At 61.9% G+C, this 24,708-nt stretch overlaps 2 protein-coding genes across 8 annotated transcripts; one reads left to right on the forward strand and one right to left on the reverse strand.

Moving 5' to 3' along the window:
- The first annotated feature begins 833 nt into the window (after positions 1-833).
- On the forward strand, positions 834-22,536 carry SNED1 (sushi, nidogen and EGF like domains 1). 6 transcript variants are annotated; one of them, XM_063340221.1, is made up of 33 exons: positions 834-1,202; positions 4,189-4,476; positions 5,080-5,220; positions 5,922-6,084; positions 6,973-7,098; positions 7,249-7,362; positions 8,171-8,284; positions 8,551-8,664; positions 8,792-8,908; positions 9,217-9,342; positions 9,621-9,725; positions 10,187-10,300; positions 10,451-10,567; positions 11,029-11,145; positions 11,231-11,347; positions 11,585-11,698; positions 11,786-11,959; positions 12,151-12,264; positions 13,181-13,294; positions 13,699-13,812; positions 13,901-14,014; positions 14,640-14,936; positions 16,097-16,280; positions 16,370-16,482; positions 17,027-17,305; positions 17,710-17,854; positions 18,174-18,256; positions 19,021-19,107; positions 19,364-19,480; positions 19,964-20,051; positions 20,622-20,705; positions 20,970-21,007; positions 21,446-22,385. In XM_063340221.1, the coding sequence occupies exons 1-32, from the start codon at positions 999-1,001 to the stop codon at positions 21,004-21,006; spliced, it is 4,335 nt and encodes a 1,444-aa protein (XP_063196291.1). In that variant the 5' UTR covers positions 834-998; the 3' UTR covers position 21,007; positions 21,446-22,385. The 6 variants fall into 6 exon arrangements, with proteins under 6 accessions (XP_063196291.1, XP_063196289.1, XP_063196288.1 ...); XM_063340219.1 differs by having other exon boundaries at positions 854-1,202; positions 14,874-14,936; XM_063340218.1 differs by lacking the exon at positions 19,964-20,051 and having other exon boundaries at positions 854-1,202; positions 21,446-22,533.
- MTERF4 (mitochondrial transcription termination factor 4) lies at positions 22,515-24,547 on the reverse strand. 2 transcript variants are annotated; one of them, XM_063340233.1, is made up of 4 exons: positions 24,184-24,547; positions 23,916-24,100; positions 23,461-23,833; positions 22,515-22,781 (listed from the first exon to the last, which is right to left on the reverse strand). In XM_063340233.1, the coding sequence occupies exons 1-3, from the start codon at positions 24,530-24,532 to the stop codon at positions 23,465-23,467; spliced, it is 903 nt and encodes a 300-aa protein (XP_063196303.1). In that variant the 5' UTR covers positions 24,533-24,547; the 3' UTR covers positions 22,515-22,781; positions 23,461-23,464. The 2 variants fall into 2 exon arrangements, with proteins under 2 accessions (XP_063196303.1, XP_063196302.1); XM_063340232.1 differs by having other exon boundaries at positions 22,515-23,833.
- Positions 24,548-24,708: the final 161 nt, after the last annotated feature.

Below are 24,708 nucleotides of genomic sequence, written 5' to 3' on the forward strand. Positions count from 1 at the left end.
GGGATGTGGGCACCGAGCCCCCTGCTCCGCCTGGATCCCTCATCCCAGCGCTTGTCTGACTCCGGCACAGGCAGCATCCATCATTAACTATCAATTAACTCTCAAAACCCAGCGGTGCTTGTTAGCAGGGCCCCTCAGGGGCAGCCCCGCCGGTTTTCTGGGAGACTTGGGCTTTCTTGATAAAACCGTTTGCTGATGATAAATGTAGGGTGGGTTACGGTTGTGGTTTTTTTTTTTTTCTTCGGTGGAGACAAAGAAGCCCTTGAGCCTAAAGCGTAACTTAAAACATGGCATTCCTGAAAAGAATTTCCTGATCATATTTTTAGCACCTGAAAAAAAAAAAAAAAAAAACACGAGGAAAAAAGGCAAAAAAAAAAAAAGCAAATAACACCTATTTTTTTTTCTTTTCCACTCTTTTTTTTTTTCCCCTCCAGCCCTCTGTTTTAAAGGAGCAGAGGGGACCCGCTGCTGAACCGCAGCTGAGGGGCGAGGGAGGGGGGGAGCGGGGCCGCGGCTGGCCGTGGAGGGTGGGGCTCTGCACCCACGCGTGTCCTCGCATGGTGGCTGCTTGTCCCCCGCGGGGGACGGGGGGGCGGTGAAGGGACCCTCCACGGGGGCCGTGGGGGTGGAGAGGGGGCGGCAGCGGGTCCCACGCAAGGGGTCCCCCCCCGCAACCCCGCGGCCGCCTGCTCCCCCCCCACGGCCCCCGTGAGGGGACCCCCACCGCCCCGCCCATCCGCTTCATTTGCATATCCCGCCCCTCCACCACCGCCTCCCCGGCGCGCCGAGCGCCCATTGGCTGGCCGCACCCGGGCTATGCAAATCAGCCGCGGGGGCGGGGCTTGCGGGGTGAAGGAGCCCGGCTCGGCGGCGGAGCTCCGGGCTGCAGCGGCCGCTGGTGCTGTGCGGCTCCGCGCCCCGCTCCGCCGCGCCCCGCGCTCGCTATGCCGCGGTGGCCGGTGCCGGCGTGAGAGACGAGCGGCGGGATCCCGGCGGCCATGCGGGGCCTGGCGGGCTGGGCCGTGCTCGTGGCCCTGGGCGAGTGGCTGTGGGCGGGCGGCGTGGTGCCTCTGGCGGACTTCTACCCCTTCGGGCCCACGCAGGGCGACGCCGCCACGCGGAAACAGGACGACGGCGGCTCCGAGCTGCGGCCCCTCTCTGTCCCCTTCCCCTTCTTCGGCGCGGGGCACACCGGCCTCTACGTGAGTACCAGGAGGCAGCGGGGATGGCCTCCCTGTGGGCCTCCTATTGCCTTTTCTTTCCCTTTATTTCCTTGCCTTTTCTTTCCCCTTATTTCCTTGCCTTTTCTTTCCCCTTATTTCCTTGCCTTTTCTTTCCCCTTATTTCCTTATTTTAAAATTACTATCCTGCTCGGACGGATCCAAGTGCATATGGGTTTCCGCGGGGTCTGTTGGGCATTACAGGAATTACGGCGTGCTGAGGGCAGGGGGAGGTCTGGGCTGGGGAGGGAAGCGTGCAGGACTCCTGGCTTGGTAGGGCCGGCACTGCCTCGGGTGGCACAACGAGGATCCTGGCCCCACCACGCTAGGGATGTTGGCCGAAGTGATCGCCTGCAGTGTGGGACCCTTGGACATAACCCTGGCTGGAGCCAGGGTTTTGTCCCACGCCTTGTGGGACTGGCCCCCACTGAAGGGGTCCGAGTGGCAAGGAGCTGGATATGGCTGGTAGGTGAGAGCTTGGCTGCGCAAGCATGGTGTCGCTCACTGGGGAGGAGGTGGCGGTGGGGCTCTGGGTGTGATGTAGAATAAGCACAGCTGCCCTTTGGGTTGTGCTGTAGCGGGCACATCCCGCTTCCTCTCCTCCCCACGCCTGCTGGGCTGCTGGGACCCCTTCTGGCGTGCTCCTTTGCAGCCCCTGACCCACCCGGAGGGGACTACAGCTGGAGACCTCGAGGCTTGCCTAGCCTGTTGTGTCCCTTGCGGCTGTGGCCATCAGACAGAGGAGCAGTCCTGAGTGCCTGGTTGTCCCTGGAGCTTTTTGGGCAGTGCTGGCTCCAAACGCCCGCCCTGCATCCTGGGGTGGGCTCAGTGTTCCGCATGCCGGCTCCCGCCTGGCACAGTGAATCCTCTGGCATTCCGGTCCCTTCTCTTCTCCATGGTTTGCTCTGGGCTGACCAACAATCCAGACCCATCTGGCGGAGGAGAGGGCTGAGCATCGCTTTAGTGCCATCTCGGAGCTGGGCTCATGTACCATGCTGTCCCTTGGCTAAGCGCAGGAGGTCCTTGGTCCTCGCCAGTGGTTTTTTTTTTCCTTCCTGATAAAAGTGCCAGCTCTGCCGTTGGGCAGCAGGGACCTGGGCTTGGGGCTTTAGCCACGGTGGGAGGATAGAAGAAGCTGGGAGAAGCCAGGTGACGTGATGGCTGTCCCATATGAGATCCACAGCACAGTTCTGGGTCTTGGAGAGGCTACAGGGGTCAGAGTGGTACGTCCCCACCCCTGAACTGAGACCCCCCCTCCCAGCTCTGCAGGGCCAGCTTACCTGCCCCTGACATAGGGGTCTGTGCGGCAGGACTAGGAGCCGCTGTCTCGGGGGAGCTGGCATGGGGCTGGGCTCACCTGGAAACCTCTGTCCTCGAGGGCTGCCTCCAGCCACCCCCTCCTCCTTAGCAAAAACCAGCAACAACAAAAAAAGCCCTTCTTGGCTCCAGCTCTCTCCCATCTTGCTTTAATCAGGGGAAGAATGTTCCTCTGCGGACACCACGGGGTTACAGAGGCTTTGGGAAACGGGAATCCTCTTCCCCTTAGTCACAGCAAGGACTGCCCCGTGCTCGCATGGAGGGGCTGGGGACCATCAGACGTGGCCATTGCAGTCTGGTGTCCTCTCCCGTTGGCCTGGATGTGTGGGCAGCTGGGGCACAGGTGTGCTGGCTTTGGCATGGCTCCTGGCAGGACGCTGGCTCCCGGCTCCTTGTCGGCATGTGAGCGTGACACTGCTGCCTGTTCCTGCCCGCTGCGTGCTAGGGCTGCTCTCTCTGCTCAAGAGCCTCTTGCCTGCACCATGCCACCCCTTTCCCACCCTGTAGCCCAGGGGCTTGCCAGGCTGGTGCTGTCGGAGCTGGCGTTGCATGCTGGTGGGCTTAGCTGGGGACTGTGTGCTCCTGCCTGTCCTGCTGTTGCTTGTGGGCAGCATTGTGGGCAGGGGAACAGAGCAGCTGGGAGCTGCTGGCCCCGCTGGGGTTGCCACTGCGGCAGGGTGCTGTCATGGTTTCCTCCCAGGAATTTGAGGGTGAGAATGTTTCCCTTTGTTCCCTGCCCCTTCACTGCCTGCTCAGGCAGCAGTGCAGGCAGTGGTTTTCCTCCCCTTCCTCACTCCCACTGCATCCCCAAGCCAGGAGGCAGCACTCCAGGCAGCGGCATCCACTATCTCCAGCTTTCTTCCATGAGCTGAGGGCTGCCTCCGTCATGCATCCCTGGGCCGGGCATCCCAGGACTCTTATTGCCCCACTTAATTAGTGCTGGGGAAGAGCTTGGGACTTGCAGTATCTTGCACTGGGTGTCCGGCGTCCCCCGCTTTAAGGAGAGCAGTCTGCTGAGGCCCAGCCAGCACTGGGGGCTTTGCATGGGATGGTGGCATGTGGTCACCTGGGGACCGTGAGCCCGTTAGCTCGACAGCTCACTCAGAGTGCTGTGCATCCCGGCGGACAGATTGCTGCCTGGCAAGGCTCCCCCCGTCCTGTGCCAGTGGGTGCCTGACTTGGCCACGACCCACTTGCCAGGAGGGTGGTGGTGATGCCTGGCCTTAGACCCCCTGCCCTGCAGGCTGCGTGCCAGCCGAAGAAAGCGGGGAGTGGGCGAAGCAGCCCCTTGGCCTGAGCTGGCCGAGCGCGTTGGGCACTGTTTGTTTAAAGCGCCAGGGCTGCTGCGGTTTTCTCAGCTGTTGCTCCTTTCCCCAGCCCGGCTGCGGTGGAGAACAGGGCTGGGTTTGTTCAGGCGCTGCCTCCCCGCAGCCGCACTCCAGCGAGTGAGCGGCCGGGATGGGGGGCTGCGGGCGCCGGGGCACGTCTCCGCTTCCAGGGACAGGAAGGGGAAACGCTCCAATATTTTTGGAAAGATGCTGGGGGGAGGGTGGGAAATAAACACGAAATGGAAAGTGCCTCTGAAACACAGACTCCTGCTGACAGCAGGAATCAGCCGTGGATGCCTGTTTCTTTCCCTCCCTCTCCGCAGGTGAACAACAATGGGATCATCTCATTCCTGAAGGAGGTCTCTCAGTTCACACCGGTGGCCTTCCCCATCTCAAAGGACCGGCGTGTGGTGGCTGCTTTCTGGGCAGATGTGGATAACCGGCGGGCTGGTGATGTGTATTACCGGGAGAGCACCGAGCAGCCCATCTTGGAGAGAGCAAGCAGGGATATCGTGCAGTATTTCCCTGAGTTCCCAGAGTTTTCCGCGCAGTGGGTCTTCATTGCTACCTGGTACCGCGTCACCTTCTTCGGGGGCAGTTCGTTTTCGCCAGTGAGTAGCTGGGGAAAGCAGCTGTTAGTTTAGGGGTAGGTTTTCTACAAGGAGCATCCCACCGGAGCTTTGGCGCTTTCCACAGCGGTGGCGCTCTGGCTGCGTGTGGCACGGAGCCATCAGCAGGACTAAGCCAACCCTGGCAGCTCTGCAGTGGTACCTTGACATGACAGAGCAGCGCCGGGCCAGTAAATGCAAATCCTCCTCTATATGCCGCGTGGAGGCTGCAGGTCTCCAGCATCCGCCTTCTTGGGCAGCAGCAGGGTGGCGTTCGCCTGCCTGCCTGTGGCTGCGTGGAGGAGCTGGTCGTAGCCTGGGTTTGGTGCCTTTCTTCCAGAGGCCCCGATAACCACATTTCTCCCCATTTTTCCTGTTGTCCTGGCAGGAGAAGTGCTGTCTGGGTTGCTGGGCTGGGGGATCACAACACCTTAAGGTTAAAAATAATTAAACCCAACTGCCTTTTCTGTCAGAGGATGACTGGGGCTCAAAGAAACATGCTTTTGCTAAGTCCTCTTTCTGTCACTTTATTTTCTGACTGTTTTTTGGCTGGCCCACCTGCCGCCCTCCTGCCTGCTCACTGCTTACTTCCCCTCCCTGCCGCAGGTAAACACTTTCCAGATCGTCCTCATCACGGACGGCAAGCTCTCCTTCACCATATTCAACTATGAGTCTATCACCTGGACCACGGGTATGCACGCCAGCAGTGGGGGGGACTTTGCCGGGCTTGGCGGCATTGCGGCGCAGGTAAGCAGTGAACGTGGCTCCTGGGACGCCCAGGTAGCACATCCGCCCTGCGAGCTCGCGGCTCCTGGTTTGGGTTTTTTGGAGGTGGAAAGCCTCCCTCTGCTTTCTTTTTTTAAAGTTCTTAAATATCCGTGTGTGCTCTGGCTCCTAAAGCCGAGACCATACAGGGGGCTTTGTTATCCCAAAACCACAGGTCTTTGCCTTGGCTGCTGCCTCATAGTCCCTTTTCCTTCCTAACCTCAGCCTTTAAGAGCAGCTGCCGCAGCCAGCACAGCTTTCGCTTGTATTTTTATTTCATCCTTGTGCGCGTTGTTGTACTTAAGGGGGGGAAAAAAGCCAACATGCACACCCGCAAAAACCTCAGTACCCATTCAGATGTGTGAATTTACCGGCAGTTGATCTGTGCTTGGCTCCCTGCCTGCCAGCCTGCAGCAGGCAGGATGCCGCAGGTGGAGAGGAAGCGGATGGGTTTCGAATCCCGGGGGAGGGACCAAGCGGGTAGGGTGGCCTCTTTGCCCTGTCATGCCGGCCGTCATCCCCGGTGTATGGACAGGGCTGAGCACTGGCCGGTGGCACGTGGAAGGGGACAGTCAGTCCAAGTGGTGCCGCCAGCGGTGCCGAGTGGCAGGAGAGACAAGCCCTTGTCCTCCAGCCACCTTCCCCTGTGCGCTAGTGATCTCTCTCTGCCCTTGTCCTCCCAGGCAGGTTTTAACGCTGGTGATGGAAAGCGCTACTTCAACATCCCCGGATCCCGCACCGATGACATCGCTGACGTGGAGATGACGACAAATGTGGGTATCCCCGGGCGCTGGGTGTTCAGAATCGATGATGCCCAGGTGCAAGTGGGGGGCTGCAGCAATACAAGTAAGAGGACAGCAGTTAGGTTTATTTAACTCCCAACCCAACCCCACACTGTTCTCCAGCCCTTGTCTTTCCCTGCCTCAACCCCCACCTCTGTGGAGTGGAGGAGGCGACTCGAAGGGCTTGGGGAGGGAGGGGAGGCAGCCATGGGGGGACTGTCCTCAGTGCCTGCCATGGCTGGGGGTGGCACCCACTGGTGGGAAGGGGCTGGGAGAGAAAATGGGGAGGGGAGGAAGACTTTTGAGATGAAAAGAGCCTGCGGGATGCGATGAGGGAGGCTGGGGAGGAGGTGACGGTGCACAGGCAAGGCAGGGCACAAGGGGCTGGCACCCTCGGGGAATGCACATGCCCGTAAGTCCCAAGAGGCTGGGGTGAGCCATGTGAAGGGTTGCTGGGTGCCAGCCTCCCCTGTGGGGCTAGGGTGCCAGGGCTGGGACACCCTCCCCATGCCGGGGGTCCTGACATGTTCCCCCATGGAGCCGCTGGCCTCCTATTCCTCATCCCTGCTCCCCCCGGCCGTGTTTTCCCACCTGTGATCTGCGTGTGTCTTGCGTTACCGGTGGGTTTGCTGTACAGGGGCTCTCCTGTCCCCCTTTCCCTCTGTCACGGGTGATAAGCAAGGGCACATCCATGTCCCCCTGGCCGGCAGGGCTGACCCCATGCAGCCTCTCCCCCTCGCACAGGAGGAATAAAACTGCCCTCCTGTCCCAGGGGAGCCCCTGAGGAGCAGGCCCTGCCCCGCTGTGAGGCAGGCAGCCCCTGTGGGCTCCCTGAACACCCCGGGGAGCCGGGGGGGCACAGGGACAGACCTCGGCGCTGGTGTGGCTGGAAGGTGGCAGGTAAGCCCTGCCGGGGCATGGGCTGACGGGGGGGCATCGCCTGTCCCCATAGCCTCTGTCTGCCTGATGTTGCGGCCCTGCCTGAACGGGGGAAAGTGTATCGAGGACTGCATCACGGGGAACCCCTCCTACACCTGCTCCTGCCTGGCTGGCTTTACAGGGAAGAGGTGCCATGTTGGTAAGTGCTGGCCCCAAGCCCCTGGTGCTTTGCTGTGGGAGAGCAGGTCTCACTCCCAGCATCACTGCTGCATGCTGGCAGTCTGTCTGTCCCTGTGGGTGTCCCTGTCCCTGCCCTGAGCTCCTGCCCCGACCTGGGGCTCTGTTTCAGATGTGGATGAGTGTCTCTCCCACCCGTGTCAGAACGGAGCCACCTGCCTCAATGGTGCCGGCAGCTTCAGCTGCAGGTGCCCACCGGACTTCAGAGGCACCAGCTGCGAGACCGGTGAGCACGGGACCGTCAGCTCTTTGCCATGCTTGAAGAGCAGAGACCCCAGGCTTAGGGGACACTGCCTCTCTTGGGGGGGAGCCCTTTGAGACTGGAGCTCCCGCAGCAGCTGGCTCGAGCTGTTTGCGCCGGCTGGCTTGGATTTCAGCTTGCTGCAGGCAAAGGAAAATTTGCTCTGGCCATGAGCCCTTCCTGCCGCTGGCAGCCCGCTCTAGCGAGGGCTCGGCTCAGCGCTGCCGCTGGCACCTCTCCCCGCCACCGCTCCCTTAGTGAGAAAAGAAAAGCTGGCGGTTGGTGCTTAAACAGAAGTCTCGGAGGCCCTGCTTTAGCAGGTGATGCTATGGTACTGAGCCCTTCAAAGCCAGCCGGGACTCTCCCAGTCCCTGGCAGGGGCCGTGGTGGCCCGTTTCCCCTGCTGCTGTCCTCCACCCGCCAGTGGAAGTGCTGCCAAAGCATTTGGCTCCCAGAGAGCCTCCGCGCCGGTGGAGAAGGCGAGCAGGAAGTTGACTTTCGGGGAAGGGAGGGAGGGAGGGACAAACGCGCAGCGCAGCACGCTGGCATCCAAGAGCCTGCAGAGGGATGAAAGGGCTGAGCTGCCTGGGAAGGGTTTGAGAAGAGCTGTGGCTGGGGACACGGCTGCTGTCTCCCACTGGAGAGTGTGTTGGTGGCTCCAAGCTGTGCTCTCTGCCTGGCCCTGGCATCACCATGTGTGCAGAGGATGCCATACCTGTCCTGTGACTGGTTTGATTTCCCGCCCCCCTCCTCTTTTTTTTTTTTTTTTTTTTTTTTCGGTGTTCTGCTGCAGAAAAGTCACCGTGTGAGAGCAGGGTGTGCCAGAATGGTGGGAGGTGCCAGGCATTGAACAGGACTGCGACATGCTTGTGCCAGCCAGGATACACAGGGGCGGACTGTCAGACAGGTAAGTGGCAGGAGCAGGTGCCGGGGGAGATGGTGACACTTCACACCTTGGCAAGCTGCACTGCCACCCCGCTTCACCCCCAGCCGTAGTTTTGGGAAAGGAGTGCTCAGCATTGCTGCTGGCACTGATTTTTTTTTTTTTTTTTTCACTTTTTTTTTCCCGGCTGTTGCCTTCCCCCTCCTGAGCATTGTCCAGGATGGGAGGACATGGGTGAACTGTCAGTGCCCACACATGGCCTGACTGCCCCTCCCGTCCTCCCCTTGCAGAGGTGAACGAGTGCGAGTCCAGCCCATGCCTGAATGGCGGGCACTGTGTCGATCTGGTCGATAACTACACCTGTGTGTGCCTGGAGCCCTTCGTGGGACAGCGCTGTGAGACAGGTACCCGCCCCTGCCTGCGCCCGGGGACACCCCACGCTGGGGACTGTGTCCCCATGCTCTGATGCTCATCGTGGTCCCTCTCCCGGGGCGAGGCTCTGCTCATCACTCCCTTGCTTTCGCCGCCCAGATTCGTCTTCCTGCGAGGACCGGAGCTGCCGGAACCGGCAGACGTGCAACTACATCCGCCCCGGCCGCTACATCTGCACGTGCTCCCCAGGTTATTACGGCAACAACTGCCAGTATGGTGAGTGAAGGCACGCCTCACCCAGCCAGGCATGGGAGTCGCTTTTGGGGGAGATGGGTGGGAAGGGGCAAATGGCTGAAAAGGGGCTGCATCAACCATAGGCACTGCCAAAAGCTGGCAGGCAGGGTGGGCAGCAGCGGGGTTGTGGTGCTGCTGGGAGGCAGCTCCTTCCATCGGGGCTGCTTGGTTGTGGTGGGGTGTCCAGCGTGAGGCTGGGCTAGACCGGCTCTGCCCTGGCTCCCCTGGGCCAGAGGGTGTTCCAGCCCCAGGCTAGGATGGCTCTGGCTCAGCCTCCCCTTTCCCCATAGGTGGGCCCCGCGTGCCCGGTGCCTGCCTCTCCCACCCATGCCAGAACAACGGCAGCTGCCTGGAGACGGAGCAGGGATACATCTGCGAATGCCAGGAGGGCTACACTGGGCAGGACTGTCGAGACAGTGAGTACTGGAGGGTCTCTCCGGTGGGGCATTGCATCCCTAGGGGAGCCCTTGTGCTCCTGAGAGGGAGAAGGAACAGCCCCAGAGAGCCCATTCGGGGCTCTTGGACTGAACAGCAGGTCCGTCCTGCTGAAGGAGGCTGTGCCTGTGTGTCTGCAGGAGCTTGTGGCTGCCACCCACCTGAGCTCCCCCATGGGTGGCGTCAGGCAAGGCTGCTTGGTTGTCCCAACCCTGCAAGCAGGAGGGGTCCTGGGAAGCTCCCATCTCCTCTCTTGCAGAGCTCTCAGAGGGCTGTGAGTGTCGCAACGGGGGCAGTTGTCTGGAGGGGAACGTCACCATCTGCCAGTGCCCGCCTGGGTTTTTTGGTCTCCTCTGTGAATTCGGTGGGTGAAGGCTTCTCTCTCACTGTGTTTGCTCCCTGTCTGGGATGCTTGAGCCAGGCAGGCTGCAGGCATGCAAGGACACGCTCTGCCCATGCCCGAGCCCAGCACAGCACCAGGGGCGTGCCCTGAATTTGCACCTGGAGATACTGTCCCCTGGTGAGGAGGCAATGTTTCCATCTCCATTGTTTCCCCTTGAGCTGTGCCTCTCCCAGCACCTGGCCCCAGCCCAGCTCCCCGGGATGGGGAGGGAAATGTAGCCTTTGTGCACTCCCACTCTAAAGCTCACTGGGCATCCAGGCTGGCCCTTGCTGTTCGCGCAGTCTGTGGTGTGGGGTACAGAGGGTCCCTCCCATCTCATCAGACCCTGCAAAGTTAGGAGACCCCTATTTCTGGCCAGGCAGCCAGCTGCATGTCCTCCTGCCGCTGGCTGACGGAGGCCGGTGCTGGCTATGTGCTTTCAGAAGTTACCACCACACCGTGCAACATGAACACGCAGTGCCCAGATGGCGGGTACTGCATGGAGTATGGCGGGAGCTACCTCTGCGTCTGCCACACTGACTATGGCACCAACCACAGTAAGTCTCCTCTGCGGGAATGTGGGACCAGCCCCAGGGAGGGATGTGACGGGGGCCAGGGCAGTGAGCAGGGATACCGTCACTAGGCAGGAGCAGCCCTCGCACCCCTGCCCGTCCATCCTCAGTGATACCTCGTGTTTGGCTTTGCAGCGATGCCATCCCCCTGTGATTCTGAGCCCTGCCTGAACGGGGGGTCCTGCGAGGTTCATGACGACTCGTACACCTGCGAGTGTCCTCGAGGCTTCCTTGGCAAGCACTGCGAGAAAGGTACCTGTACGGAGCTCCCTAACGGCCCCAGGACCTGGCAGGGGTTGGGAGATGAGCTTGGACCCTTGTGGGAGATGAGCAGCTGCCTGCTGAGCTGCAGCTGAAAGTGGGTGCAGGTTATTCCATCCCATCCTGCAGGGTGGAGGTAGGATTGTGGGGCTCCCTTCATGGCCCCTGGCAGTTGCAGCAGCTGATCCAATTGTGTTTCCTGCACAACACCATCAGTGCTGGAGTTTTTTTACATGCCTGAGATTCCACCAGTCCCTGGAATTATGTGCTTGTGGCCCCCTGAGGCCCTGGCATGTGTCAGCACGGCAGCGTTGCTGAGCCCATGGCTGTGAGTCCTGGGTGTGCTCAGCTTTCCTGCAGCAAGGTGTTTGGTGGGGTGCTGGCAGGTGCTGGTGGCTCTCAGGGTGCTGGCAGCAGTGGGTGACCCCCACTCTTTGGTGCTCTTTCTGCAGCCAAGCCACGGCTCTGCAGCACGGGGCCCTGTCGCAACGGGGGCACCTGCAGGGAGGCGGATGGCGAGTACCACTGCACCTGCCCTTACCGTTTCACCGGCAAGCACTGCGAGATCGGTACGGCCCCCTGGCCCCCACCCCGGGAGGAGAGGCGGCAGTCATCCCGCTTGCTGCTCAGCTCCTGCCTGCCCTCTGCCCCCAGGTAAGCCGGACCCCTGTGCCTCGGGGCCCTGCCAGAATGGGGGCACCTGCTTCCACTACATTGGCAAGTACAAGTGTGACTGTCCCCCGGGCTACGCTGGCCGGCACTGCGAGATCGGTAGGTGTGAGCACGGCGCACCAGTGCTGGGGGGGTGTGGGGGCTGCTGGTGGAGCTGACAGATGCAGCGGCAGCAAGCAAGCCCTCCCTTGGTGCTTGCTTTGAAGCCCCTTCCCTGTAATTTGAAGTGCTTGGACTCTTCTTAGCACTCTGCTGGAGGGCAGGACTGCGCTGCCAGAGGGCGAAAGGCTCTGGTGAGCTCCATAGCAGTTGCTCTTTGCTCTGTTCTTCTTCTAGTGCCCTCCCCATGCTTCCTCAGCCCCTGTGAGAACGGTGCTACCTGTGAGGACCTTGATGGGGGCTACACTTGCACGTGCCCCGTGGGCTATGTAGGGAAGCACTGCCAGTCTGGTAAGGGCCTTGGGCTGCCCCTGCCAGCGGGGGACTTGGGGTGTCTCTGTGAGCCCCACTCAGCACCCCTTCCTCCTCTCTCCCCAGAGGTCGACTGTGGCATCCCCAGTGAGGTGAAGCACGCCCAGGCCTCGTTCAACTCCACCAAGGTGGGCTCGCTGGTTGAATACCAGTGTGAGCTGGGCTACACCCTCAGTCAGCACAACCACCCCCGTGTCTGCCGCTTGCCAGGCGTCTGGAGTGATCCCCCCGAATGTGATGGTGAGGAGTGCCGGAGAGCAGATGAGCCCTAGAGCACTGTCCGAGGAGGCTGTGGTCACAACCATGGCTTGGTGACCCCAGGACATGTGTTGCAGTCCTCCCCTACCCATGTTCATGGGCAGAGCCCCTGGGGACCCCTGCCTGGTGCTCATGTCTCTTGCCTTGTTTCTCCCCTGCCCAAATGCCTGCAGAGATTGATGAGTGCCGGTCCCAGCCCTGTCTGAACGGCGGCCAGTGCAAGGATCGCGTTGCCGAGTTCCTGTGCCTGTGTGAGGCAGGTTACACCGGCCACCACTGCGAGTCGGGTAAGGGACCGTGCCAGGTATGCCCCAGGGCTGTCGCAGGTGGCTATAGCAAACCCTTCCTTGTCCCCCAGCCCCAGGGAATGATAGCGGGTGCGAACCGCACAGCCAGGAGCTGGGCCGCCTGCAGTTGTGTGTGCTGGCTTCAGTCTCTTGTCTGTGCGCTCAAATCAACCTGTGGCGAGGGCTCCTCTCCTGGAGCCCCCTGCCAGCTGTGGGATGCGCCGGCAGGGAGATGCTGCTCCCATTCAGGTGGAGGAGCAGGTGGGGCTGCAGGGCACGTACGCTACTTGCGTCCCCTAGCTAATGGGTGCTGTGTGGGCATCTCCATCATTGACAGGGCAATGACATCTCCTGACTTGTGTAAAGCCCATGCAGATAAGACCCAGATCTTGGGATTTGGGTGCGAAGTGCGCTGCAAAGTGGCTCCAAAGTTATTGGCTGAGAGTGGGGGAAAGCAGCTTGAGGTCACACATTTTTGGCTGTACTGTGTTCCTGCTCCTGTATATGCATATGGTCGTGGTTGTGTGCGGGCACTGGTTGAAGGGGGTGACGGGCAGCACGGGGGCTGGTGGGACTCTGGCAAGGTGGCTCTAGCCCAGCTTCCCAGGGCCTGGTGAAAAAAGGAGGTGGGAGAAGGTAGGATGCCCACTGGGAGTTAGAGGAGGGGATGTGCCACAGGCACAGCCCCATGCTGCCAGCTGTCCCCAGGTGTCCCTGCAGGCATGTCTCCATGCCCAGCCCCTGTGCAGGGTCAGGTGTGGGGCAGTGGGCTCCCCATGCCTCAGGAGTGGGGCTGTTCCTGGCTGTTGGGCTTGGGGTTAGTGAGCGACATGGGGAGGGTCCCCGCCCTGTGTGGAAAGTCCTGCCGACCCTGTCGCTGTGCTGAGCCAGCACTTCTCCTCCTACCGCTCCCCAGATGTTGATGAGTGCCGGTCAGAGCCCTGTAAGAATGGCGGGACCTGCCAGGACCTCCCTGCGTCCTTTGCTTGCTACTGTCCCGAGGGCTTTGTGGGGACCCAGTGCGAAACAGGTAGGGACTCACCCTTCCTGGGGCGGTGGGAGGCTGGACTGCGGGCACTGGGATGCGTCCAGGACCAACACCAAGCCAGGTGGCTGGCTGTCACCTTGGGCACCTTGACCCCGAACCGTCACCCTGGGCGCTTGCTGCCTGTCACGCCTCCTTGCCTGCGGTTTTGGGGGCTGAGCTGAAACCGCTTCAGTGGCAAGGGAGCAAGGAACAAGGTGTCTGTCAGTGATGACACCCTTCCGAAGGTGTCCACCCCCTGCCAGGGGATGTGGCTGACGTGGTGCTTGGGTGGGACTCGGGGTCCAGACCGCCTGTGCTGATCCCTGGGCTGCATGTCTGTCCTGCTGCGGGAGCTGGCCGCTGGCATGCTGCGGCCCCCCTTGCCACTGGCCTCCTCCTGCCTCCAGAAGTGGATGCCTGTGAGTCAGGCCCTTGCCAAAACGGAGGGGAATGCGAGAGCTACGGGGGCTCCTACCTCTGCGTGTGCCCAGAGGGTTTCTTCGGCTACCACTGTGAGACAGGTGAGGTGGGCAAGGGTGGATTGGCGCAGGGTGGCCGTTTGGCCAGCCGGCACCACTAATGCCGCTGGGCCTGGTGCATCTCCCACAGCCAGTGACCCGTGCTTCTCCAGCCCCTGCGGGAGCAGAGGCTACTGCCTGCCTGGCAATGGCACCCACAGCTGCACCTGCAAAGTCAGCTACACAGGCAAGAGCTGCGAAAAAGGTAAAGGCCCTCAGCAGCGGCACCAGGACGTGGCGTGGGGCTCGACGCTGGCCTGGCAGTGGCCGCCGCCTGCGAGGGGCTTGACACCATCCGAGACCAGCAGCTTTCCTTGAGGCAGGCAGGGCTGGGGCCTCACCTCCACGGGGGGCAGCCCGGGCCCCACTGATGCTGCAGGCAGGTGCTGGCATGCTGAGCCTCTGCCACGGGCTCCAGGCTCAGCATGAGGACGCTGGGGACGGGTTTCCCTGGACCCCTGCAGTGATGGCGATCCCTCGGATGCCCTCAGGAGGGGAGGCCGAGGCATCCGGGGGAAGCCTCTCGTTGCCAGCACCGGCTTTCCCCAAGGCCCCTTGCCCTGTCTCGCTGGTGCCCTAGGCCTGGCAGGTGGTGGCAAAAGCTCAGCTGCCAGGTTGCAGCGTCTGGGAGCGCTCCCGGTGCCCTGGTTCCTCCTGTGCCTGCCGGGCCCGGTGGTGGCTGGCGCCCTCGGGGCCCCTGCCGGGCGTGCTGAGGGAGAGAGCAAGGGCCCCGTCCTCCATCGCTGCTGCTCTGCCTCTCGCTGCCGGGGTCTGTTCTCTAAAGATTCATGGCGTTACCTCTCCCCTTTGCTTTTGCCCACACCCTGAAGAATTGCTGCCACCAACTTCATTAAAGGTGGAAAGGGTGGAGGACACTGGTGTGTTGATTTCTTGGCACCCACCTGAGGACGCAGCCGCCAGGCAACACATTGACGGCTACGCCGTGACGTACGTATCCCTCGACGGCTCTTACCGCAGGACAGATTTTGTGGACCGAAGTCGTTCTGCCCACCAATTGCGGGCACTAGCCTCCGGCAGAGCCTACAATATTTCTGTCTTTTCAGTCAAACGCAACGTGAACAACAAGAATGATATCAGCAGGCCTGTCATGCTCACCACGCGCACTAGTGAGTAGCGTCCCTGGGGGGATCGCGGTCGAGAGCACATGCGGCCCCTGCAGGTGCCAGGGCTTGTGTCACCTCCCCGCCGCGGCTCCAGCCACAGCCCACGCTTCTGCCGAACCCCGGTGGGTTTGGCGGTGCAGATCCTAAAATCCAGCCAGGGGCCTTTGGAAAGTGCTCGGCACAGAGAATTGCCGTTCTCTTTGCTGTGAGTAAAAAGGAACCAAATGCCCCACGGCTCACTGGGCCCCTGCCCATGGGTGAGGGAGCTGGCAGCAGGGACCACTCCTGGATCCTGTTCATCGGGGCCAGGCTGTGCCCACTGCACCGGTTACTTCTTGTCACTGGGCCCAGGGTCGTGCGGGTCCCTAGTGCTGCTTGGTTGAGCTGGAGAAGCCCCCGCGCCGGCTGGGCCGTGGGTCTGGGCGATCGCTGCTGAGAAGAGCCCTGTGGGCGAGTCATCCCATTGGGCTCAGCATAGGGATGTGCCAGAGAGGGCAGAGGCTGGCAGGGAGAGGGAAGGGGGCACAGTGATGCCTCTAGGAAGGCATAGGCAGGTGGAGCAGCTGCCGTCCTGCTTTCTGGGGCAGGCAGATGTAGAAATCGAGAGCAAACTGAGGACGGAGGGGATGAGACCTAGAAAAACTGCCCTCTTAATGAGATGGGGATGGTGGTGGGCCACATCCCCTTCAGCGGTCTGAGGCCGAGCGAGGGCCAGAGGAGGAGAAGGCAGGCGTGGCACTGGGCACAACAGGGGTCTGCACCCCTGGCCATGGCATCTCAGGAGGCCTTGAGCCAGGGCAGATGCCAGGGGCAGGGAGAACCAGGCTCAGGATGGTTGCCTGAGCGTGCAGTGGGCCAGGTGCAGGTACTGTAGCCCCTTTGGAGCTGGCGGTGGGGGGCTGGGGCCAGAGGAGGACAGCCCCAGGGGTGCAACGCATGGCAGGAGGCCTTGCGGGCAGGCAGGTGGGTATACCTCCCACCTACCTGCACCTCCCAGGGAGGACAGGAGAGCACAGTTCCAGCAGGGTGGCACCGATCTGTTCCCGCTGAGGAAGTCAATCCAGAGCGGCAGGCAGGACCCCCATGCAGGAGCGTGGGGAATGGATGGGGCTCCCCACGATGACCAGTGGCTGACCACAGTCCTCTCCGCTTGCTCTGGCTAGGACCGCGTCCGGTGGAAGGCTTTGAGATCATGAACGTGACGGCCAGCGCCATCACGGTGCAATGGGCTCTCCACCGGCTCAAGCACTCCACCGTCAGTAGGGTGCGTGTCTCCATCCGCCAGCCAGGGGACCTGGCAGACCGCACCGTGGAGCTGAACAGCAGCGTGGCCAAATACACCTTCCTGTGAGTGGGGCAGCAGGTGGGCACCGGGCCAGCTGGCCCTCCCAGGCTGCCTGGCTTACCCCTTCCCATCCTGCTTTCCTCCTCCGCAGGGACCTGCAGCCAGGAGAGAGGTACATCATCCATGTCACGACACTGAGCGGCCTGGGGACGGAAGACCACCCCTCAGAGAGTCTGGCCACAGCCCCCTTCCACGTGTGGACAAGTGAGTGGGGTTGCCTTCACCACCCTCTGCCACTGCAGGGGCCCTGGGGCTTGGCAGGCACAGGGCAGCCACGGCTTGTGGCCAGCAGAAAAGCTGCAGGGAGGGGAAGGTGTGAAAGCCGTCAGCCTGTCTGGCCAGCGCGGCGGGTAGGAGGCGTGCAGGCAGCCCTTGGGAAGGGCGGGCAAGGCAGCAGCACATCCTCCCCTGCCAGATGTTGTTCACTGCCCAAGACCAGCACAAGCTCAGCCCCATGTGGAGCCCCCATGGGCCTGATTCATTCCCTGCTGTGCGGCAGTCGGATGGTGAGGGCCAGGCCTGGGTGCTGGGGTGCAGGGAGGCTCTGCCTGCCTTGGCAGGGACCCAGTGCTGAGCATCTCCTGCCAGTGCGTTGCATGACTGGAGCTGAGCTGAGGGCTTGCTGAGGCATGGCCAGGGAAGCTGGGACTTTGGCATGCTTATAAGGTGGCATGTGAGCAAGTAGGGCGGTCGCCATTCAAGGACACCAGCACTGACCCCGTTTCTCCCCACCTCCTGCCTTCCCCAGGGCCCCTCTCTCCCCAAAACCTCACTGCCTCCCGTGTCACCGCCACCTCTGTGTCCATGGTGTGGGAGCAGCCACCCACTGGCGCTGTGGAGGGGTACATCATCAATGTCACCACTGCTCAGAGTGTGAAGAGCCGCTATGTGCCCAATGGGAAGCTTGTGTCCTACACGGTGCGGGACCTGCTCCCTGGGCAGCGGTACCGGCTGTCGGTGACAGCTGTGCAGAACACGGAGCAAGGCCAAGTGCACAGCGAGCCCATCCACCTCTACATCACCACCTGTGAGTGCCCGGCTACTGGGGCTGGGATGCTGCAGCACAAGGGAGATGATGGGCTAATGGGGAAGCAGGGCAGGGGGTTGGAAACCAGCTGACCGACTCAGTACTGAGCCCATGGGGACGTGCTGCCTAAGAACCTGTTGCCCACAGCAGACTGTGAGTATAGGACACAGGTTCCCTGCAAAGGGAGGTGGCCGTTGCAGGGTGCTGCCTCTGTTAGTGGAGGGCAAATGCAGGGTTACAGCTCAGTGATGCTTCACAGGGACTGGCACTTACAGCCCAAGGGTGTGCACATGTCCACACGGAGCCGTAAATGGCAGTTGGGGGACGAGGGGTCTGGCTGGGAGTTGGGTTGCTGTCCTGTCTCACGGCCTGCCTCCTGCTAAGCCTAACCCTTTGGTCTGCAGTGCAGAGGGATGGGGCTCCGGAGAGACGGTGGAGCCAAGCTGGACACCCCCGGGTCCTGCGCAACAGGCTGCCCCCAGCTTTCCTGCCCGAACTCCGCTTGCTAGCGGATCACGACACAGCTGAGGAGCCCTCACCAGCCCCCAGGTAGGCAGTGCTCCAGCACTCCTGACACATCAGGCTGAGCAGAGCCCCTTTTCCCAGCTCCCATATCCAGGTGCGCATAGGGTCAAGCCCTGCTCCTGCTGGGTTGTGCCTCTTGCCCACCCATTGGGGTCCCGAGCCAGGCAAGCCCTTGCCCTGTGAACAGGTCCCCCATGCTGCCCACAGCTGAGCCGTGGGACTCACGTGGAGCCTGATGACTCCACCGAATACTTTGTCCAGCTGACACCAGTCCTAGTGCATGGGGTAGCTGTGGCCTGGGGGACTTGCAGTGCCCCGTACCCTCATGGCTCTTCTGTCCCAGGTTCACTGAGCTGGTGGATGGCAGAGGGAGGATCAGTGCCAGGTTCGGCACCACACTGGGCAAATCCATCACTGTGAAGACACGTAAGTGCTCTGCTGCCTTTCTGGCCTCCTCCTGTCATCTAGTGCCATCTCCAGGGTGGCAGCTGGGCAGGCTGCTGTGGGGTTGGGAGAGCCATAGAGGAGGGGAGAGCCCTCTCACCTTTCCTTGGGCAGACAAACACCTGCCCCGACTGCTAGGCTCCTGCCCAGGGAGAGGGGTGATGCACAGCTAGTCAGGGAGCCCAGAGAGGGACCCTCGCTGATGAGAGGCAATGCTGGCTGCGGCACAGGCTGGCCTTCTCCCCTTCCAGCAGCAGCGGGAGCCCAGGCAGTGGCTCCGCAGCCCTCCAGTGCAGCCCCTGCATGCCCAGCAGCCTGAGGCCCTACTGCCAAGCACAGCCTCATGCTCGAGGACAGCATCTTGGCAAGAAGCCCCTTGCTAACCCAGGATCAGCCCCCCATTTGCCATCACTGGAACACCAGGGATACAAGTGCCAGCTCAAGATATCCTACCAGGCCTGGGAACCCCATGCCACAGGGTGGGGAAGGGGCTAAGCACACCTCTTGGCAGCCCTGGACTTGATGCATGTCTTGGCTCTGCCCCTGTCTCCCCAGCACTTCGTGTCCCACAGCCTTCCAAAAAGGGCAAAGCAGTTCCCTTAATTCAAGGGGTGCCACCTTGGCTAAACCACTTGCCTCAGGCCTGACCGGCTCCCTGATGCTGCGGGGAGGCTGCACCCTATCGGAGGGGCTGCCTTTGGGTCTGGCCCTGGCTGGAAGTGACATTTGACCCTCTTGTTGCCCAGAGCCGGAAGCTCCAGTGAAGCTGGAAAACGTGGAGGTGTCCAGCCAGGGTAGCCTGGCAATGCAGCTGCGCGAGGCAAAGAGCAAGAGTAAGTCCAGGGGGCAGAGAGACAAGCGGCAGGGACCCAGCCCAGGCCCTGCAGGCAGGCAGGGTGCGCGGCACCAGCCTACTCTTCTTGTTGCTGCTCTGCTGGGAGGCACACAAGAGCCACAGTGTGGGCTCCTGCAGGTTGCCCCATCCCTGCTCGCCTGCTCCTCGCTCTCCCCAGGAGCACCCTGGCGTGCTGGGGGAGCAGGCTGGGCTGCACTGTAGCCCCGTGGTCTGACGGCCGTACTTTTTTGCAGGTGAGGGGCAGAACTGCTCCACGAACCCCTGCAGGAACGGAGGCACCTGCACCAGGGACACCAAGTCTTACCACTGCGACTGCCGCCCGGGATTCAAGGGCCGTCTCTGCGAGCTGGGTGAGTGCCGCGCTGCTGCCAAAGGGCTGAGCTCCCTCTGCAGGTGGATGGCGTGTGCCCAGCCACAGGTCCCCCAGGTCACTGAGCACACCCTGTCAGCATTGGGCTCCTCCTGGCCAAGGGAGCTCCTGCCATGCCCAGGCCCTGCTAGGGAGGGCTGTGCTGTCCCCACAGAAGGAGATAGGGGCTGGGCTCTGCTCTTAGCAGTTCGGGCAGTCCTGGGAGGACAGGTCTGCTCCCTGCTTCTGGCTGAGCCCTCCACCTCCACCAGGCAAGCCAGGCTCCTGCCCTGCCCACGTAGTTATCTCGGCATCGCAGGGCTGGGGGCTCCACTTCTCCTGGCAAGTGGGCTCTGTTGAGCCCAGCCCTCCAGGACAGCAGAGGGGAAGCCAGGGGGCCTCATCGGCCCCCTGCCACGGGGCACAGGCAGGCAGGGCCAGAGACGGGCTTGTTGATAGCTCCCCTCTCCTGTTCTCCAAGCAGCCTGCAAGAAGGTGCCACACTCGTGCACGCGGCTGTACTCGGAAACCAAGTCATTCCCCGTGTGGGAAGGAGGTACCTGCCACTACCTGTGAGTACTGCCTGTGGGTTGTGCTCCCCCCCTTCCCCATGTGCTCAGAGCCAGGGATGTCTCCCTGCAGCTCAGCTCCGGGGAAGGGAGAGCAAGTGCCAGGCCCTCTCAGACCCTGGCTGGCAGCTGCCCCCTCCCCAGCGCAAGCTGCCTTCAAGCCCCTGGGGCTGCCTCACCAGCTGCGTTTCAGGGCAGGGCGTTGCTGAAATGACAGCCCTGCAGCAGTGTTACCCTACGTGGCAGCAAGGTTAGATTTGGTGTGCCTGACCCCTGCTGCCTGCCGGACCAGCTCCTAGCTGCCTCTCTATCTGCAAGTAGAGGGCTGAAGCCAGTCCTGCTGCAAGGCCAGGGCATGGGGGCCTCTGCTCTGCCCCTGGCCCCCCCAGCCTTCCTGTGACAGAGTCACAAGAAGGCCCTTAGGCATAGCAGGCTCAGCCCCATTCCTACCAAGGCCATCTACCGCAGTCTGGAAGGAAACAGGGGAGACTCCCAGGCTTTCCCCTTGCACCCATAAAAGCAGATCGGTCCCTGTTAACTCCCTGACAGCTTGCCCCTCTGCTGTGTGTGCAGGTACAGGAGAGTCTACAAGGTACACCAAGATGTCTGCTACAAGGAGAGCTGCGAGAGCACCGGTGCCAAGAAGACAACCAGCAGGTACAGCTAGCAGCAGCACACGGAGTGTGCCAGCCTCCCTGTGGCCCAGGGTGGGAGGATGCAGCCAGCTGGTGTCACCCAGCGTGCACAGGGGTGCCCAGGGTGGGGGTGGACTGGGAGAGAGGCGCAGGCCCCCGGCGAATAACAGAGCATGAGGCACATGCGACCAAGGCTTAGGGGCCAGCTCTGCGTGCCCTCCCTGTGTGCAACAGCCAAGAGGCTGCAGGGCAGCGCTGACGGAGCTCTCTTCCCTTCTTTTTTCAGAAAACCAAGCAACAGTCACACACTGAAGAAGCCATAGAGTAAGTACCCGCTCCAGGCCTTCCTCAGCTTGCAGGCAGGGGCACCTCCTGCCTGTGGGTGCCTGCAACCCTGCACAGGGCATTGGGGAGAAGGGTGGAGGCCAAAGTGCAGCCCAGGCTTAGGCTACCATGTCGAGGGGCTGCAAGGGCTGTAGAGCTGCTGTGCCGGTCGGGCTTAGGCACGCGGCTGAGGGCTCCTGATTGTGGCTGGGGTGGAGGGGCAGAAGGCAATGCTCTGCTTCCCCATGCATCTGCAGCCCTGTGAACAAGAGACTCCTGCAGAGAAAGGACCCAGGCACTGCCTGCCCGTGCAAGGCAAAGGCCAGGATAGGTCCCCTTCTCCCAGCCTGAGACAGGTGCACAGCGTGGGAAGAGGCAGCCGTGGGGCTTTTGGGGGGGCTCTGCACACCAGCTCATTCTTCTCCTGCTCCTTCACAGGGTTCAAAGCAGTAGAAGCTTCGTCTTTCCACATCTAAGGGCTTTTGAAACACCAGGAAGACCAGATCTGCTCACTGGGTTGAACACAGCGCGGGAACCTTCCTGCCTGGCGTCAGCCTCTCCTTCTCCTCCAGCCTGTTAGGGACACGCAGCTGGATCGGCATGCCGAGCAGCGCTCCCTTCCCTCTGCCAGACCAGCACTGCCTTCACTCTGGCTTGCCTTACTCTGGCCGCCTCTTTGCCCCTGAGGAGCTGAGCGGCAGCGTACCGCGGTGGCTGGCTGCCCCCCAAGGGGACCAGCCCCGCTCGGCCCTCCCAGCCGTTCTGCATGAGTCATGGGCTCCCAGCTCTGCTCCAGCATTGGCGGAGCTGAGCCTAGCTCCCAGCCAACAGCATCTGCACCGACCTGTTTTCGTAACCCAAGGTTATGTTACCAGTAACCCCCAAATAAAACAGTTTAATGCAGACCAAAAAAAGCCTTAGCCATCACCTGAAATGTGGCCCATGAAAATCTGGTTGGAGGAGACCTTCCCCATATAGACGAGTTAGAAATGGGGAGCAGCTCCCCCAGGCAGCGAGGCGAGAACCACCAGTGGAGGCACGTCCCTGACTCCTCTGCTGTAGTGGGGGAAACTGAGGCAGCTTCTACTGCCTGCCTTTTTTCTTTGCTTTGTAAACAATCCCTGATTTTAACCAAATTTTGAGCTCAGAAAGCAACAGAGCACCCGGAAAGAATTTTAAAAGTGATCTGTAGGGTGTTCTGAAGCCAATAGCCTCCGAGCCAGAGCAGGGCACAGCATGAGCTCGGTGACGAAGGGAACTCCACCTGCCATCCCCCTGAGCTGCTCGCAGTGTTTGTGTTCCCCCAGTGCTTCAGTGCCAGCGCTGTGTTGTTTGCGGAGAGGACCAGCGCGCAGTAGCTGCCCCACCATCTGTGGCAGGGCGGGCCAGGAAAAAGTGTAGTTTAGTGCCTAGTTTTTCTGAGTTTGTATGACAACACTAGTTAAACATAGATTTGTGTATTAAAGTACACAGTGTATATTATAAATTAATACATACCAGAGATATATCATAGTTATGGTATAGAGTGTTATTTCCCCTGCAGTGTGGGGGGCAGCCTGGCCTCCCGCCAGTGTCACAGGCACTTTGGTTGAGCTGCAGCCCTGAAGACGCTCTTGGAGCGGAACAGGCCTGGGAGTTTTGGTGATCCTGGCACCTCTCCCTCCTGGAGCAGTGGCCGCTGAGGCACGCAGCAGCAGCCTGAGAGCAGCAGGGACGATGCAAAACCCCAACCAGCTGGCCGCCGTGATGCTCCCGGCCTGCGGGGGCTCCAGCTCTGCTCCCAGAGGAGAATCAAGAGATGAAGATGGACATAACCTCATTCTCTTTTAAGGCTGCCTGACACTGCTCCAGCCCCCCTGCCACAAGGCAAGTGCCAGAGCCCTGCCTTCCCCCAGGGCATCAGAAGAAGCCAGCCCTTGCCCGAAGAGCAGGGTAAGGGGAAAGCCAGCACAGCCTCTGCTATCTGGGGGGGGGTGGGCTTGGGGCTACAGTCGGAAAGCATTTTCGCCCCTGCCTTGTCAGCCACGAGACCAGCTGCCCTGGGAGAGTCCTGTTCCAAGTGCAGCCCCTGGGCCCAGCCAGCGCTGGGAAGCATGGCCCCGCTGTGGCCCAGCACAGTAGCTCGTCGCCTCCCACCCCGCAGCCAGCACAATGTGTAATGCAGCCAGAAGGTTTTAACCTAGCTTTGGAAATAAATTAGTTATTTTGGTTAGATTTTTTTTTTTTTTTTAAGTAAAAACACTTCATGGAAACGCTATGGCTTGTTTTTAAGTGAGCTGGTCAATGAGGAAGAATGAGGGTTATTGTTGTATGCTGATACGTGGGATTTATTGCTGCCCCCTTGGCACAGGCCTGTGGCCACCACAGCTCGTGCCCATGTGGGGTGGGGGCCCAGAGCCCCTCTGTGTGCAGTGGGGCAGTGTTTGAAGAGCTCAGGCACCCTGGAGCCTCACCTCCTCACTCCCGGGCTGTTTTACTTCCCTCACTGTCCAAGTCTTCATCTTCCTCTGTGTACAGTGCATCCCTCTCCTCCTCCTCCTCCTCCTCCTCCTCCTCCTCTTCCTCCTCTCGAGCCAGCAGCTTCTTGAAGACCTCGTACTCCTCCGGGGAGGCGAGGGCCAGGCTGGCCAGGAAGTCTTTCTCTGGGAGCTGAAGGATGTCCCTCAGTTTCGGGTTACTGCTTTGGGTCTGGCCTTTGTGTGGGGTCTGGTAGAGCCCCCGGCGCTCCAGGAAGATGTGCCGGTTCCTGAGCTCGCCGAAGGGCATTCGGAAGAGACGGGCCCTCACCATCTCCTTCTGCTGGATCCCCATCCTGAAGTAGGCGTACTGCGGGCGAGACAACCTGTTTCCCGCACGGCCCCCACCCGCGATCCCCGACCCGCGCCCCGCCGCGGCCGGGCCCCCTCACCTGGAAGTGGTGGTGGAGGCGGCGCGGCTCCTCCAGCAGCACGGCGGGGCAGCTCCCCAGCACCTCCCTCAGCTGCTGGGCCGTGAAGAGGCACTGCTCCCGCAGCAGCCGCACCGCCGCCGCCATCCTCCTCCGGGGCAGGGTGAAGAGCTGGGGGCAGCGGCTCACCGCCCGCCGCAGCTGACCTGCGGGCAGCGGGGTGAGCGGGCCGGGCGGGACGGGGCCGGCCCCCACGCGCCCGCCGCGGCCCCCCCGCCCGCCGCCATACCTCCGTCCAGCCCCAGGCGCCGCAGCTCTTCGGCGCGCTCCCGCAGCCGCTCCGTCGGCATCCGCAGCAGCGCCGGGCTCCGTTCCAGCAGCTCGAGGGCGGCCTCGGCGCTCAGCCCCAGCAGCAGCAGCTCCGCCGCCGCCGCCTCCCGCCGCGTCGGGCCGAGGCGGGGCTGCAGCCCCAGGAGCCGCCGGGCCTGCTCTTCGCTGAAGCCCATGGCCCGCAGCCCCGCCGCCTCCCCGCAGCCGCGGCGGGGGCCCAGCCCGGGCGCGGCGGGGAGGCCGCGGAGCACCGGGGCCCAGCCCGTCGCCGCCGCCCGCCCGCAGCCGCGCAGCAGCCGCGCCGCCATGGCCCGGCCGCCGCGGGGAGGAGCCGGCGGGGCCCCGCTCCGCCCTCCCCACCCCCGCATGCGTGTGGGGTTCAGGGGACTAACGATCTTTAATGTTTTAGGGGGCTTTAAGGGACTGGGTTGTCCAGAGCTCCCGTTTGACAGCAGCAGGCCTGAGGACTGCCCTGTTTCCTATC

The sequence above is a fragment of the Chroicocephalus ridibundus genome, chromosome 6 (genome assembly GCF_963924245.1).
Source record: "Chroicocephalus ridibundus chromosome 6, bChrRid1.1, whole genome shotgun sequence".
Classification (NCBI taxonomy): domain Eukaryota; kingdom Metazoa; phylum Chordata; class Aves; order Charadriiformes; family Laridae; genus Chroicocephalus; species Chroicocephalus ridibundus.

What these genes read in the sequence shown, in the direction of transcription:
- SNED1 (XM_063340221.1), top strand. Translation starts at nt 999, where the DNA reads ATGCGGGGCCTGGCGGGCTGGGCCGTGCTCGTGGCCCTGGGCGAGTGG. An exon ending in GAGCCCTCACCAGCCCCCAG is followed by an intron (nt 17,855 to 18,173) that starts GTAGGCAGTGCT and finishes CTTCTGTCCCAG; the next exon opens with GTTCACTGAGCTGGTGGATG. An exon ending in GCGCGAGGCAAAGAGCAAGA is followed by an intron (nt 19,108 to 19,363) that starts GTAAGTCCAGGG and finishes ACTTTTTTGCAG; the next exon opens with GTGAGGGGCAGAACTGCTCC.
- MTERF4 (XM_063340233.1), bottom strand. Translation starts at nt 24,532, where the DNA reads ATGGCGGCGCGGCTGCTGCGCGGCTGCGGGCGGGCGGCGGCGACGGGC. An exon ending in GCGCCTGGGGCTGGACGGAG is followed by an intron (nt 24,101 to 24,183) that starts GTATGGCGGCGG and finishes CGCTGCCCGCAG; the next exon opens with GTCAGCTGCGGCGGGCGGTG. An exon ending in GCCTCCACCACCACTTCCAG is followed by an intron (nt 23,834 to 23,915) that starts GTGAGGGGGCCC and finishes TCTCGCCCGCAG; the next exon opens with TACGCCTACTTCAGGATGGG.